The sequence below is a fragment of the Uloborus diversus genome, unplaced genomic scaffold (genome assembly GCF_026930045.1).
Source record: "Uloborus diversus isolate 005 unplaced genomic scaffold, Udiv.v.3.1 scaffold_609, whole genome shotgun sequence".
Lineage (NCBI taxonomy): Eukaryota > Metazoa > Arthropoda > Arachnida > Araneae > Uloboridae > Uloborus > Uloborus diversus.
This window is the reverse complement of record NW_026558801.1, coordinates 7,621-22,068: the sequence shown is the minus strand read 5'-3', so window position 1 is coordinate 22,068 and position 14,448 is coordinate 7,621. Positions and strand designations below refer to the sequence as shown.

Genomic DNA, 14,448 nt, shown 5'->3' with positions numbered 1-14,448 from the left:
AGATTTTTTTTTTTTTGTTCTTTTTTTATACGAGCGCCGTCTTGCCTTCAAATTCATCTCCCAACATCATCAAACGAAGAACTTTTTGCTCTCCTCTTCGTGTATCGGTTTTCAATAAGTTGTACGAAAACTAAGGAAATGTTATAGAATCCGTTATGTTGTCTCCGATGACTCGGGGCATGTGTTACTCTTTACGTCCCGGGTGGAATCAAAGATTGTGTAATTTCGCTCGTTTTGTTCTCAATATTTGATTCAAACGATTTTCAGTTAAGCCACAGAACTTCCTTCTTCAGATGGAATTTTTGTAAAGGAATTTCTAGTAAAAAGATTGAAACATGTAAAAAGTTTCGTTTAATTAACAGAGTAAATAGTTCGAGTAATTAATAGTAGGGCTAAGAAGCTTTAAATAAAATACCTACAGGGGGAGTTAATTAAATGATAAGCATTGAACTTGAATTAATTGAAGGGAGTAAGTAATTAAGAAAAATTCTTCTTGATTATGATCTGTAAAATACGTATGCCTCTGCTACATTACTAAATTTGTAGATTAAGCTTTCATAAGTAATGCTTTCCCATTTTTCTCATCCTCCTTTCTATCAATCCATCCATATATTGATAAATAAATTGTCAATCGGTTACACTGTTACATAGATTCATTTGATTCATTGATAAATATAGCGGTTGAAAAGTAGGAATATGCTATTCCTTGTGTCCTAGATCGAGTCAAAGATTCAGTAATTTTGTTCTCAATTTTGTAACACAGTATTTTCAACCAAGCAACAAAAGTTCCTTCTTTAGATAGAACTTTTATAAAGGAATTTCAAGTAAAAAGGCTGAAACATGCAAAAGGTTTCGTTAAGCCAACAGGATAAACAGCTTGATGATTAGTGTTAGAGCAAGCAGCTTTAAAAATAATACTTCAAGGAAGAGTTAATTAAATGATATTTGCAAACATTGAACTCGAGTAATTGAACGGAGTAGCAAGTAATTGAACTAGTATATGTTCTTAAGAAAAATATTTTTTGATTATATGTAAGAAACTTGTGCCTCTGCAACATTCCTGAATTTATAGATTAAGCTTTCAAAAGTAATGTTTTTTCATTTTTCTCACCCATCAATATCTCTATAGATTGATAAGTAAATTATCAATCAGATATATCTTTATATCGTTTAGATTAATTCATTGTTAAATATATAGAAGTTGAAATGTAGGCATATATGATACTCTTGATGTCCTGGATCGAACCAAAGATTGAGAAATTTTGTTCTCAATATTTCATTTATACGAAGATAAGCCACAAAACTCCTTTTTAGATGAAATTTTCGTAAAGGAATGTCAAGTAAAAATAATGAAATATGTAAATAATGTTTATTAATTATTATTTTAATAGTGATATTTGTTTTTTTTTCAGACCTCAAAGAATGGATACTTTATCAAGGAATTAATCTAGAGACCTTAGACCTTGCTGCGAATGAAGTTTACTCTAGACTACCATATGAACCTATGAACACTGATTTCCAGCCCCTCCATTTAGACCTCCCGTCTGTTCCGTTGATATCGGGATTAACGTGCTCTGTGCAACAAAAACTTCAAACATTTTCTCGCTTAACAAGTGTACATACATCTAAAGTTAAGCGTGAACAATTGTGCGATTCTTCTCTTCCTAAAATTAGTACACACAATGTTCCGTTTGGAAAGGGTATTACTGTGTCCAGCGTAAACGGTCGCGCGGTTGTCAGAGCTTCAGCAAGAGCAGAAATCATAAGAAAAGATGTGTTCTCAGCAGTTTTCAACAACTGTCACATTCTTGACTTACATTTGACGTTCCACGGACAAGATGTTTTCTACCTTGTGAAAGATAGCACATATCGGGTTGGGGATGACCTCAACCAATTGCAAAGACTCGGAAGTTCTGCAGTTAACACAAGTGTGCACGAAAGCAAGCAGGAGGAAGGTGAAGTAGCTAAGCAAGGACCTGGACATCAGCATCAAGTTGATGTGAGAATTCATTCCCACCACGCGATTCTCAACATTAGGTATGGAACGACTCCAGACAAAGAACGACAGAGACTCTTGAGGCATGCCAAGCGCCAAGCCGTGTCCCATCGATGGTCTCAGGAAAGAGACATCATATCATCAAACCAGAGGGGGCCTCTGAAATGGACAGAGCGGGAAAAAGAACAAATTCTTAGCAGTGGCTACGCAAGTGGCTACAGTGGGGAATATTTCCACGAAGTCAGCTCATATCCAGAGCTAGCTGACGATCCTTCAAACATAGTTTTTCATAAAAATGAAAGACATAACAAGAGGTGATTTGCAATAAAAGATTGTATTATCAGATCTCAGTCTAAGTGCTAATTCAATAATCGAGGATATGATACTTTTTATAGAAGGTTACGAATTTCTCCTTCTTTTCCAACATTAACTAGGATCCAGAAGGAATCGAATGTGTCTTGGTGCCAAGTTACTTTTGGAACATACATCACATTGGAGATAATTTAGAATGACGAGGGATTTCAAAAGGCTCCAATGTGGTTACTGAATGAATTTTCAACCTTATAAAATGAGTTTAGGAGAATGATCGACATAGAACAATACAAAGTTAGAAATGGTTAAAATTTCTATCAATTTCCATAATGGAATCTAATTATACTGCTTCACTTTTTTGACAGTTACATTTTCAGTGCATGGGAACATATTTTAATAGAATATTGCATACATTCTTACTTCTACTGGAAACAATTCAGAGAAATCAGCGTTTAAGAAATCACATTTCTAGATCATTGTATTGTCGGTCTTGGTTATCTATATGTGATATGCGCTTTGAGTAATATTTAAACATTCTCAGAAAACGTTTGTATCTTTGTACCAATTCCAAACGAGTTTTATGAGATATTGAAGAACTGATCTGCGAATTTCTTGCATGGAATTCCGTTATGTTTTAAAAAATCATTATTTATGTTTTAAAAATCGCCAAAGAGAATATTATTCTACTTTTCCACAGTTCGAAGGTACAAAACTAGTCGGAAATATTAAACCCTTGATCCTTTATATACATACAAAAAGTTCAGTCAACATTAAAGGATTTATTGGGTGAACATATTTCGTGCATGATTTTTCATAATATTTTCGGAAAAATATTGTGCTATTTTTCAAGGTGCAAAACTAGTCTTAAACATTAAACCCTTGATCTATTGCTAACATATACAAACTTTTTAACTAACATTAAAGCATTTATTGGGTGAACATATTTCCGGCATGATTTTTAACAATATTTTTAGAAAATTACCAACACAACTTCGTCTCAGAAATAAGGTACAGGATTTCTTGAAAGAAATATAAAAAATGCATATTATAAGTAATTATTTGTTCATAATTTTTACTCTCCTTTTAGCCATAAACATGTCTGTCTATAAAGGATGCGAATTTTAGGTGCATTTTTTGTACAATAAATTCTCTTTAATATGAACTAATTGAGACCTGGAGGGACATAAGACAACATGTCTTGAACATAACAGATAGAACATGGATGAAATGAGTTATAGGTGATATAGAGAAAAGAGAAATGCTTTGCTGGGTAAAATATTATTTATTTAATTAATACTAAGCATATAATATAAACAGTATTATAGTAAGAAAACATACTTTAATAAACATACGATGCAGCACAGTACTGTATTACTGCACACATGTGCTAATTAGTCAAAGTTTTAAAATTAAAAAAATGACTCATTTCAAGTTAAATTAGTATTATTTACAGTATACATGTATTTCAACGCAGCAGCGATCTGACTGATGGACGTTCTGATTAAAGAGTTTCTACTGTACAATTTACAGATCAGCAGTAAAAATTGCATTTTATACTTCATTTTTATCAAGTAACTGAAATGGCAGTCACGTCTTGTGATTATCACGAAATTCTAACGCGGCAAAAAAACACTTGTTACTGATTCAAAAAGCCCATTCCACAATTGTATATTGTTACTTTCTAAATATTCAGCGTAAAGATGCATATTATTTTATTTTTATTTATTTATTTATTTATTTATTTATTTTTTGTAAGTAAAATTACAGATTTTTAGCTTATTGCCCGTATTCACAATATAAACCCATAGACTATAAGGGTCATTCTTCAAAAAGTAATTTTTCTGTCACACGCTTTTTACTGTAAAAACGTTAAAGAACAATTCATTTAACAATGATTTTTAATGTCATCAATAATATATCTATTTTTAAAAATGTCAATAATTTTTTTATAATAATTTTATTTTAGTATGTTTTTGGTTCACAACATTTGAACTAATTCTCACCTCCGTGGCATGCCACACACCTTGTGCGACTGTTTATGTTGTTTAATTACTTGTTTAATTAAAAGTATGTACTTATGTTTTTATTATTCTTTCAACAAGTGTCTAAAATACTATTTGTTTAAGTATTTTATTTTTTTTTAAATCGTGTTTTAGTTCGCTTTAGTAGGACAAGGAGTCATGTCACACAATAAATTCTCACCTCACAAAATGCCATTCTTCATTAACACGTGGCAGTAATGACATCAAATTTTATTTTCCATTATACAAGGGAGACCCCTTGTTTATTTTCAGCCATAGTTGAAGTTGTGAGACTTTTGTCGAAGAACAAGAAGATAGATTTTGCTTTAAAAACTTAGCGTGGTTATTCTGACTTCTCACCTCCGTTTACTCGAATTTCAGGGATGTAAATTAATATAAAAAGAGAAGTAAACATGTTTTTATATGTGCAGATTCTTGCAACGAAGAAAAAAAAATTCTGAAAATTGTATCTACTATTAATGAAAAATTCCTCACCTCCGTGACAGAATTTATCAATGTCATTATTTCTCAAGTGAAAATAAATGATGGAGGAGAAATACATAAATAATCGGCATTCTACCAAAATTATAAATTGCCAGTATATCCTCAAATTTACTAAATACTATTTTTTAACATACATTTGAAACTACTAACTAAGGCGTACTTTACTTAAAAGAGCTTAATATTATATTCCCACTAATCATTAAAATAGCTGATTGCTTGCACCCCCAATTTACAAAATTACTACTTTGATATTAAATTGGCCTCGATTTTTAAATATTAAAAGTTTTTTTCTGTTTTTGGGTACAAGGCATTTTTTTTTCATTTATGAGTAAAATAAAAAAAAAAATTAAAATATTAGGCCTTTGTTTATGGTCACCTATTGTAGGTAACACTTTCATGTAAGAATAAAGAAAGGAAACCAAAAGGTTTTGATACTAAAAAAATATTTGCGTTCAAAAGTTACGTTTTCTGGAGAATGACTCATAAATAAGTGGAAATAAATGTCTATAACAATTAGGTTTCCGGATCTTGGAAGATTTACTTTGCTTTCAATAACTGCATGAACTATTTTCTGCAGTTTAACAATAAATTTCTTCGCCGCCGCTCTTGTCCGAGAAATAAATGAATTTAAAATTAACCAGACACTAAACGCATTACATTATTATTTGTACTTTTATGAATACGAAAATACTAAAAGAAAACATTAATTATCAATTATTTATAAATTATCAGTAACATTATTTATAAATTTATTTGTATTTTTGTCTCATTTTTCAAACTTTCTATCGTGTGATTCAACTGCATTGTGAACTAAATGTGTATCGTAATGGAGTTATGACTCATAATTTCTTTTATTTCGTAATTCAAGTCTTTACACAAGATTCCTTTCGATAAAAGATGTGACTATGAATCTCAATCTTTTTACAATACATTTATGACAATGAATTGCATTTTATTTATGACACATATACGACTATGAATTGCATTTTCTCTGATACATTTGTGACTATGAATTAAATTTTATTTTGTGGTACAAATATGACTATGAATTGCATTCATTTTATGATTCAGCTTTCAACTGGCAATCAATGCTGAATCAACGATGAGGAAATGCCTTAGAGTCCGAGACTCTGTTTCGGTTTCCATGTCATGATCAAACTTAACAAATATTACTATGAATGTAATTTCTAGAATTTATATGCATTGGCAAAATTCTGTTGTTGTTTTACTGGTCCTTAAACATATTTGTGTCAGTTAATGTTGTTTCTAAGAATGAGCGGTATATGATTAAGCTAGTATTTTTTGCTGTATATGATTAAGCTAATATTTTTTTTTAATTATAATTAAAAGAAATATAAGTTAAAATAGTGACAAATGATTCTATGGGTTACATTATTTCTACTTATTTTTAAAACTGAAAACTTAAAATTTTGTAGTGATAAATTTAAAAACAAATCATAACTAAAAATTTAACGCCGAGTCATGCACAAATACTTAAAAGCATTTCTTCAAAGAAATAACAGTGCAAAGCTTTGAAAAACATTTCGTTAGCTTGCAACTCAAATTACAAGAAACATATAAGAAGAACTATTAAAATGTTCTCACACAAATATAAAATTTTAAACAATCGAATAAAGAGAAAATGTATAGAAAAAAACATTGTGTGTCGTTAAGACAAAAGATAGAAGTGAAATTTTAATTTTTTCTTTTGTAACATTCCGAACTGTCACTTTCCAAACTGTTTACCAGCAAGTTTTCTCTCACTCCACGCTCTTGTTCTTTCCGCCCCTGACTTACCTGAATGCCCAATATCCTCAAATATATGCTTTCTTAAGTTCCGCCTTGAAATTGATTTGTTAAATTTACTAACAAAACTAACTTAAAATTACTATTATTTTTCATTCGTTTTAGCAACAAAGTTTAATTATTTTAACTTTATAAATACCATCATTTTTTGTGGTTGATGGCAACAATAAAGAAACAACTACGTCACTACTGTCACACAAAAAGGTTGCAGAATATCAACGACCTCGCATAAATAGTTTCATTTTAAGTATAGAAGTTGTTCGCTAAAAGATGACTTCAATGAACATTGCTTGATTCCTGGAAAGGTATCCAAAAAAAAAAAAAAAAAAAAACCTTACGAATTCGTTTGAGGCCTTTTTAGATCCTTGAATTCGTTCGCCACATCCCTTTCCTTCTCTAGGCTGGCGCATTTTCCTATAAACTTTCGCTTAATCAAGCAACAATCAAAAAGCTTAAGCATTTTAATTTAATAATTACTATTATTTTTATGGTTTTTGGCAACAATGAGGAAGCTACGTCACTATTGTCACACAAAAAGGTTGCGGAATTTCAAAGACCTCACATAAAAGTTGCACTTCAACTATACAAGCTGTTCACTAATAGATGACTTCTATGAGCAATGCTTGATTCCTGGAAAGATATCCCCCAAAATCAACCTTATGAGTCCTTTTGAGGCCTTTTTAGATACTTAAATTCGTTCACCACATCCTTTTCCTTCTCTAAAGCTGGCGTATTTTCCTATAAATTTTCGCTAAATGAAGCAACACTCATCCACCGAGTAATCCAATTGTATTTACTTATATTTGCGGTCCTTCTGATTGGATAGTTTGTCACTTCTTTTCTCTTTCTGATCGGATCGTTTAGAATTTTCTTAGCCCAGTACTATTTTTTCTCAGTTTGAAGCCAAGGAACAACTATATTTCACAACATATTAGTTTATTTTTTAAAATTATTTTTGCATTACTTGAGTAAGTTATTGTTTTTTTAGCCTTATCCTTTGCTAGGAATATATTTATGGTTTGACAAACCTGCAATGTATGAAAAAGTAGGAAAACGGATAGATTACGTTACGAATCATAAGTCAAGTTTGATCATGTGCGTGGAAACGGTTCGACGTCTTGTACATAAAAAGAAGTCGATATATTATCAGCAGCTTGAAGATAGCTTTTTATTTAAAGAGAAGACTGCTGATTCACTTGTGAATGATTCAAACTATGAATCAACACTTGCTGTTGTTTATTTAATACGTATACTTTCTTTCTTGGCTAAAAATGTGTGTTTAAGTTTTAAAATATTTATTAATGACGAATTTATGTAATAAAATATTTTATAACATATATACGTATTGTCTTCGTCTGTTATTTTAGTACTATACTCGCACACTGAATTAAACTTGTCCTTTACTTTTTAAAACAAAAGGATATGAGGCCTGTTATGCAGGTTGTTGCATTGTTAAAAATATTTAGCTTGCAAGTCCCAAGAATTAGCTCTTAAAAGTTAAAGGGAAAAAAAAAGCTTTGAATAATAACATACAACTGGTACAGGATAAAATTTATTTTCGCATCTGAACGAGGTTATTCTATTTTATTTATTTATTTATTTATTTATTTTTGTTTAAAAAAAAAAACCTTGTTCCTGTTAGATTTACTTTTCGCGAACAATAAAAAATTCACATGCACCAGCTCTTAACTGGATAAATCCAATACGTATAGCTGTACCATTTACAAAAGCTTGTAAGTAGATTGTTCACAAAGTGAACATCTACCCTTGAACTATTTGATGGTTAGTGCACTTTGTCAAGTAGCTCTAGCGATGAGAAAAGTAAGCTTCAAGTAAAAGTTGCTTCAAGTAACATGAAAGTTATGGTAAAAATATATGTTTTAGTTCCTGCAAATTGATCTGCATTCTTCTATTTTGAACCACACATTTAAACTTTATTCATATACTTTAATGCATTGTTATCTATATCTTGAGATCCTAATTTTAGGCAGATTTTAGCATTTTGAAGAACCTAAATCTAATAGTTTTATCAATCGAAACAATATTTGCATCCGTTAATTTCTCAAGTTTTTTTTCCTGTTTTTTATGAAAACAAATGTGTGATGTCAATAGTGTCAATAGTTTTGTTGCCCCCCCCCCTTCTCCTTCTCGCTCACTGCCACAATTTCACGAACTCCCGCGCCCTCACAGCGTGATATCATTTGTGGTCTGTCCCAAAGATATAAACCAATATTTCAGAAATATTACTAGATCTTCATTTTTCTTTTTTGCCTCATAGTTGTCCTTTTTAAACTTTTGTACTACAGAGAAGTTTCATGACATCGTAAGAGGACAAATATTTGCTCTTCCCTGCGTTTGCTTATTTCAACTATAAAATCGGTATTAATTAGCATCAATTTTCATTTGCGAGAAGTTTACAAACGAAATATATTCGATGTTGATGCATCGTTCCTTTCTTGTGCACATCTTCAATGGAAAACGTATTTACAGGTGTATGTATTAACTCATGCATTTGCAGTGGCGCAGGAAAGAACTTTTGAAGTAAACCTTTCTTGAGTAACTTCAAACGATGAAAAAGAAACTTGCTAATTATTTATGTTAATCTCAATTTAGTGATCTTTCATGCCATAAAAACCTCCCCGCACAATTGATTTACATAACTGGTGCATGGTGGCTCAGAAACGATATTATCAGTAGTGACACCCATCTGGTGGGTGACACCACAAGTTAATTTCAGAGTTTATAAAAAAATATAAATACTTTAATTCTGAAAAATTTCATCAATGAATATTAAATAATGTTTCTTCTATAAGACTTCGAAAATAGGACACTATATTGCGGGGAGAAGCGGGGTAGATGCACGTCTGAAGCACATTTTACATAAAAGTCGGCGGTATACAACTTTATACTAATAGCTTTTACTATAGGGGAGAGTGTTGTACCTTGGGACAATTTTCATATTTTAATTTTTAACGTCAATTATATTTATTAAATTTAAAATGTAAAAGTCACATTAAAATACCCCAGCATACTTCAATGCAAAATATTTTTTAAAATTCAGACAGTTTAAAAATAAAATATTGCCAGCCATTTAAAGCAAAAGTTCTAAGTTGTCCTAAGGTACAACACCCAATTCTACCTCGGGACTCATCCTATTGTACTAGGGAAAAGTCTTCACGATTTAGGAAACAGCCATATACTAGAACCAATTATACACCAGAAAACAAGTAGTAAATTAAATCATTAATAATGAATTATGAATAATGAATTATTATCTAAAATTAAATGTGTTTAAAATACATAAGATTAGAATGTAGAGACGGGTAATCCAGTTGTTAAAAGCGAACATTTATTGTAAATTGCAACAAAACACATTACCATTAAAAAATCATCATCTACATGCCTCTCACTTAATTCTTTCATTTTTCGTAATAACATAGATGGAGATTTGTCACCTAATTCTAAGTCTTCAATTAATGTCTTTACTTTACGACTCTGAGAAAATTCGAACTCCGCTAACAATCTTTCTTTAAGTGCGGTGTATGGTTTTTCTGGCGGCTGACATAAAATATCGGTAGCATGAGACAAAGTTTCTGCATCTAGCGACGCAACCAAATGATCGAACTGCGTTTGTTCAACCGTAACGCCAGCTAACCTAAAACTAGCTTCAAGTTGTACAAAAAATAACTTCGCATTATTAGGCCAAAAATTAGGTACTTTTACAGAAACCCTATTGCAACTTAAATTTTCAGCACTTACTTCCTTTTGAGTCAAATTTAAATTCTCTTTTGTTTCCATACTAACATGAAACAACTAATAGCTTAGGTACAATGCTACACTCAAGAACCTCAAAGGACACATGCACAGAAAAGCAAGACAGTTGAAAAAAATTGAAGTTTTTCGTCGAAATAAATTACCTTCCGGCGAATTGCTGCGACCCATTCTTTCTTGAAATCATTTCGCTACCAACTGATAACTGCGTGTTCAGGTCACCAATGTAGAGACGGGTAATCCAGTTGTTAAAAGCGAACATTTATTGTAAATTGCAACAAAACACATTACCATTAAAAGAAATAAATATAAATTAATCAGTTCCATCTCGGAATAATCTAACATTTACACACAACACATCAATCCAGATACCGCGCGCTAGCCAACTCAGCTGGAGCCTTTTAAATAAACTTTGCCAGATTTGCATGCGCTGTTTCTCTGAGTTTAGGCCGTTGCCACAAGAACATTGTTCCATGTTCCTAAACATATCTTAATTATTAAGAACCGTGCATATGTTGTAACTTGGAACGTGTCCTAAGGTGCAAAATGTTTGGCTGTCCCAAGGTACAATCACTACGTGGTTTAAGAAAAACCAAAATAATGGTGTATCTGGATGCACTATCATTATTTTCTCACAAGCAAAATATTTAAAGTCTTTCTCTTTTACAACAAAAAAAAATTTAGTTGGTTAAATTTACAAATACAAACACGGAAAATTAAATAAAACAGAAGAAAAAATTTACTTTGCAGTTATGAAATTTTCTTTTTCTCATAAAATCAGCAATTTTACTCATTTGTTGCTGATTTTTACTATGACACCATTTAATGGTGAAGGTTACTATTAGAGATTACAAATACATGGCTGCTAATAGATTTTTAGAAATTAGCAGTTTCCCAAGGTACAAACGTACCAAGGTACAACACTCACCCCTACCTATATTTCTTCTTCGCTCAGTTTTTAATTTTAATATTGTTGGCTGCTTTAGAATTAACCTTAATACGAATATTTTAAGATTAACTGAAGAGTAACTAAGTTCTAACTAAGAATTTATTGAGTGTTGTAAATAAGAAAGCATACACTTTTTTTAATTCATACTTTTTGGGGAGAACCAAATTTATAGATATAGTCTTTAGATTTAAAAAAAAAACAGATGGTGAATTCCAGCGGTAACCGAAGGACAGTTTTAACAAAAAAAACGTAACGGAAAGACAGTTTTAACAAAAAACGTAACATTTTTGTTGCAAAAATGTCCTTCCTTTACGGTGTTTTAAATTTGATTAAAAAAAAAAAATACTAACAAAAAAATTCTTGCTTTCGGCTTTTAGCAACTTATCATAAACGTCTAATCAGTTTTTGAAAAATATGTATTTTGATAACCTTACGGACAGAAATGCATCGATTTTTTTGTAAAAACTGTCCTTCCGTTACCGCTAGATTTCACCAGATATATTTTATCGGGTTTTTTTTTTTTTTTGGATTCGCGCCAACACATATGGTTGAATTTACTGTACACTCACAGAAGTTACCTCCCGGTCTCCGGGCCCCGATTTGCTCAAGGGATACATTCCATTTACTATTTTATAACTGAGATCGTAGTAAAAAAAATATATATATATTTTTATTTGAAAATGATTACATGGAAAATGTTAGGCAACAAAACCGTTTGCTGACAGTTGCTATTAGTATAAGAAAGTTTAAAAACAAGCAAACTAGGGGATGGCGTAGGTAGCTATTTGTTCGATATACAGTCAAACCAGCTGGTTGTCAATGATTTTTTTTTTTATTAGTAGGCCTTTAAACGTGTAATCTAACCAATCGGTGATCAATATTTTTTTTAAATGCAAGGAGAGTCAGTGAAAATTACAGAAAAAATGAAGCTCGGAGTCGAGGTCTGCATGTTTCTAACGACTCCAACTCCTTTATTCAAAAATCAGTCCGATTCCGACTTTTCAACTCCAACTGAACAACCTTGGTAGTGACACATCATTAAATATTTTGGAACAAATGTTTTTGAACGATAAGATTAAACATTTTGAGAGAAAAAATCCATACAAATTATTTATATAGTAGTGGTACCCGCACGGCTTTGCCCGTAATAGAAAAATTAAAAGTTCTTTTGGTTCGCCTGTATATTTACAAATAATGTATAGTGAATTTTCTCGCCGATTGGCTTGTACCCATGTTACGGTTCCAAATTATGATAATTTCGGTATCTCGCCAATTGGCTGGTTCCAATGTTACGGTTCCACGTTATGATAATTTCGTAATTTACTCGTCCATCTTATGATAATTTTGTTCTTAAAATTTAAATAGAAGAAGATCAAAATCGAATTTTCGAAAAATCGCTTCAAAGTGCACACCCTTATGCTACGAATTAACTTTGTGCCAAATTTCATGAAAACCGGCTGAACGGTCTAGGCGCTATGCGCGTCACAGAGATCCTACAGACATCCAGACAGAGAGACTTTCAGCTTTATTATTAGTAAAGAAAATCTAAATTTAATTCTATTTCATACCATCGCGCAAAGCTGGTTCACATACCTGGTGCCACATAAACGGCATTATCAGTAGTGACACATCATTATTTTTTTAGAAGAAATGTTTTCGAACTTAAGTTTAAGCATGAAAACACACACACACACGCAAACATAATTATCTATATAAGATTTCAATTTGTTGCTTTTCCATGCCATTAAACTCATCGTGCAAAGTTTGTTTTACATGGCTGGTGCCTGGTGGCGTATAAGCGATATTATCAGTAGTGACACATCATCAAAATTTTTAGAAGAAATATTTTTGAACTTAAAATGTACATTATTAATGAAGACTATTGGAACCAATCAGGAAACATAACTTCGTAAATGTTCTTCGAGAGTGTATAGTAGTCTTTGAGAATAAATTAGTCAAAAGTATCGCGCAACACTTCTCCAATATTGACTTATTTCGAGTTTATCTATTCCTTTTCGGAAGTAGGAAGATACATTACCAATCTTTATACATTAGTTTGTGCACCAGGGGACTGTGATGACCCCTCCGACCCCAAAAGTAAGTTCGGCCAGGCAGGACTTCTGAAAACACTTGGTATTCCATTAATCTATTCTGTCATTTCACGTCATTCATTCTGAATTTTTTCTTCATGTTAAAATCTTACTATGATTTTAAATTTAAAAAAAAATATTCTCGATGCTTTGTTTCTTTTCCAAATGAAAACTATTGTCAAGAGAGACATAAAAATAAATTTTAAATTTAAAATACGGTCACTTTTCCACCAAAAAACAAACTTTTTTAACGCGCTGAAGCTTATACAAAGTTGTAGTTGTTCCAATGTAGAGATATTTTTACGATGAAATAAACCAGCATTTGAGGCTTTGCAAGCAAGATTTAAGCTTTAGCCAGGCTGAGAGTGTGGGGAGCCTTTGTCACTGCATGCGCATGTGAAAGTGACATCTGAAAGTGCCATTCGATAATCTTCTTTACTTTTCACTAGAACTAGCTATTTTTATTATTTTTTGAAGAAAAAGATGTATTTAATTTGTGGGACGTTCTTTGATTTCTAGACATCTTTCAATGTATGATAAGTTTTTTTTTTAAAGCTTTGAAGTCTTGCAATGAATGATGATGTTCTTAGAAGGAGAGTGTGAGTTGTAATTAATTTTAGTTTGATTGTTTCCTTTTTCCATACAGTCTCGAGACATTTGTTCGTTTATTTTTTTAACATATAAAATGCAGATGTGCGATTTAAGAATTACGTAAAATTTGTTGAAGTACAAAAAGAAAAAATAGTAAAACAATGGATTCTAGAAAAAAATTAGCCAAACATGGAATTGCCAGCAACGGTTTGACTAATACTTTTGAATTTTTTTCCAGTCAAGTGCGACTAAAATTAGCTAAAACGGCTAATATCAGCAAAACTTGGCAGACATGAGAAAACATGAGAAAGTCTAAAATTTAAAAGCGAGACAAATTTCCATCGCCAAACTTACAAAATGTCTGTGTTATTCCTTCATTCATATTTTTTCAAGGTTAAAATCAAGTAA

At 31.5% G+C, this 14,448-nt stretch overlaps 1 protein-coding gene across 1 annotated transcript in view; it reads left to right on the top strand.

Moving 5' to 3' along the window:
• LOC129233669 (teneurin-m-like) overlaps window positions 1-2,314 on the top strand; it is a gene marked incomplete at its 5' end in the record, with an annotated part of 86,575 nt that extends 84,261 nt beyond the window's left edge. Inside the window, one exon of the mRNA XM_054867644.1 lies at window positions 1,413-2,314. Coding sequence (XP_054723619.1) covers window positions 1,413-2,314 — 902 coding nt within the window. The remainder of the gene's footprint in view (window positions 1-1,412) is intronic.
• Between the last annotated feature and the right edge of the window lie 12,134 nt (window positions 2,315-14,448).